We start from the raw sequence: 2,688 nt of genomic DNA on the forward strand, positions 1-2,688 counted from the left end.
AGTTAGAAATTGTTGAAATTGATAATTTTTCTGAATGTTAATTGTAGTTATATCCAATTATAATTTATAGTAGAATTAACATAAATTTGATTTTTAAAAAAAAGTCATATATAGAAAAATTAATTTATAAAAAAAGATAAATTTTATATCTAAAATTAATATTATAAAAATATTACATAAAAAATAATTAAATATACAAGAGATTTAATTAAAACATACAATTTATATAATGTTTAATTAAAAGTTTGTATAATGAAATAATATTAAAATATTCAGAAAGGTAAAATTTGGTGTTGGGTTAGAGATGGTCTAAGTAGTATTTAATGACTTACCGGACTTGATGAAGACTTGCCATTGTTCTTTTAGGATTTAATGACTTAATTGGTTTGGCACCAGTAGGGAAGAGGGAAATACCCTAATAAAAATATAATGTCTGTAGTAACCAAGTTTCTTCTTACAATCCTCATATTCATGTACCTCTCAGAAACCCCATTAGCAGAACAAAGACAGCAGTGTGTTCCTTCTAGTTGTGGGCATCTTCATAACATCAGTTATCCCTTTCGATTGAAAAGTGATCCAAAGCACTGTGGCCTTGAAAATTATGAATTGATCTGTAAAGGAGATCACACCATATTAACAATACCGCCATATGATTGGCACGGAACACTGAACTACTATGTTCAAGCCATCAATTACGATAACTCCACTATCCGCCTTGTTGATCCTGGTATAAGAGAACAAGTTATTTGCTCTCTTCCTCAGAATTCGATTTCAGTTTACACTTCCCTTTTTTATTTTGTTTCTTTTATAGAATTAATGCCTGGTTTTGTTAAGTTAATCACTCTCTTCAGCTGTCCATTTGCCATAAATTCTCCAGTCTTTGTGGAAATCACTAATTGTCTCAACAGGAGTTATGCTTCCAATGTTTCTTCTGATTCATTTAAGGGACACACATATGCAACCATGGCTGAATTATCACCATCCGATTTGAAAGTCGGGTGTAGTGTAGACCTCATGTCAATAACTTCATGGCGTATTCAGGATGCAAATGCCAACATTTCTATTTTAAGTTTGCATAATGCTTTGGCATATGGATTTGAGCTTTCATGGTTTATTTACGTTTATTGTGGCAAGTGCGCCTATCCATATCTATGTGAAGGGAAAAATTCAAGTGATGTTCGTTGTGTGGATTACAGCTGCAAAACTTACCATTTTAGATTCTTCAAATCGTCGTGTGGTAAGAACATTCCTAATGTCATGCTTAGACACTTTTTTTAGCATTTTTTTCTGTGCATGTTTTAATGTATTTTTTCTTTGGATGACCACAATCAAGCTTACTATTCCCACGTTCTTGATAGTAAGCAGTCGTACTTCTATTGTCAATTCTGTTTTATATAACGGAAACTAGTTGCAAGTTAGATTAACTAAATTATTGATTGTTGGTGTTTCTGCAGCAATCATCCTATGGATACTTCCCATAGCTGGTAAGTCACATCTTTCGTCTTTCAAATTTATTACTAGAAATCATTCTAATGTCGAAATGATGGAGCAGACGTTGGTGGTTGAATTTTTAGTTTAACCATTCACAAATTTTTCTTGCTTATATGTGATGGTTGTACACAGGGCTTATCATTGTGCCAAGAGTCATTCTATTTCCATGCATACTTGTATTTCTAATGATTGAGTTACGAAGAAGGCATTTGTCGATTTATGATGCAATTGAAAGTTTCCTGCACGGTGAGAACATTTTCGCCCCCATTAGATATTCCAACTCCAACATTAGAAAGATGACTAGGAACTTTAAAGAGAAACTAGGCCAAGGAGGTTATGGTTCAGTATATAAAGGCAAGCTTCAAAGTGGTCCTAATGTAGCAGTGAAGATCTTGAGCAAGCCCAAAGCTGATGGGCAAGACTTCATCAACGAGGTTGCCACAATCGGGAGGATTCATCATGTTAACATAGTACAACTTATTGGCTATTGTGCTGAGAGATGTAAGCGTGCTCTCGTGTATGACTTCATGCCTAACGGATCACTTGAAAAGTACATCACACCTCGAGAAGGAGGAGCTGAACTATTAAGTTGGAAAAGAAAGTTTGAAATTGCTCTTGGAGTTGCTCGAGGTATTGAATACTTGCATCGAGGTTGTGACATTCAAATTCTACATTTTGACATAAAGCCACACAACATACTTTTGGATGAGAATTTCATTCCAAAACTATCTGATTTTGGTCTTGCAAAATCATACCCGACGGATAAGAGCATTGTTACTCTAACAGCAGTCAGGGGAACAATTGGTTATGTAGCTCCAGAGTTGATCAACAGAAGCATTGGTCCAATATCTTATAAGGCAGATGTCTATAGCTTTGGAATGTTACTCATTGATATCGTAGGCTTGAAAACAAACTCGGCAGCCAGAGAGGATATGTCAAGCCAGTACTTCCCACATTGGATTTATGATCAACTCGACAAGGGAAAGGAGATTGAAGTACTAGACGAGACACATGATGACGTAAAGAAGCTGACTTTAGTTTCTTTGTGGTGCATACAAATGAATCCACTCGATCGTCCCTCAATGACTAGAGTAGTGGAAATGCTTGAAGGCGAATTACAAGCATTGCAAACGCCTCCCAGGCCCTCTGAATCGCGGGAACCATGTTCATTAGAATTCAATTTAATTAGTTCTTCAA

General features: G+C 35.3%; 1 protein-coding gene across 1 annotated transcript; it reads left to right on the forward strand.

Annotated features, from left to right (window-relative positions):
- Positions 1 to 292: 292 nt before the first annotated feature.
- Positions 293 to 2,684, forward strand: LOC102587903 (probable receptor-like protein kinase At1g67000; the record flags this gene model as incomplete). Its single annotated transcript, XM_006365568.2, has 3 exons — positions 293 to 1,237; positions 1,455 to 1,484; positions 1,624 to 2,684. Coding segments are annotated over exons 1-3 (1,899 nt in total), but the record flags the coding sequence as incomplete, so codon positions are not given.
- Positions 2,685 to 2,688: the final 4 nt, after the last annotated feature.

This window comes from Solanum tuberosum, unplaced genomic scaffold, assembly GCF_000226075.1.
Source record: "Solanum tuberosum cultivar DM 1-3 516 R44 unplaced genomic scaffold, SolTub_3.0 scf00559, whole genome shotgun sequence".
Taxonomy (NCBI): domain Eukaryota; kingdom Viridiplantae; phylum Streptophyta; class Magnoliopsida; order Solanales; family Solanaceae; genus Solanum; species Solanum tuberosum.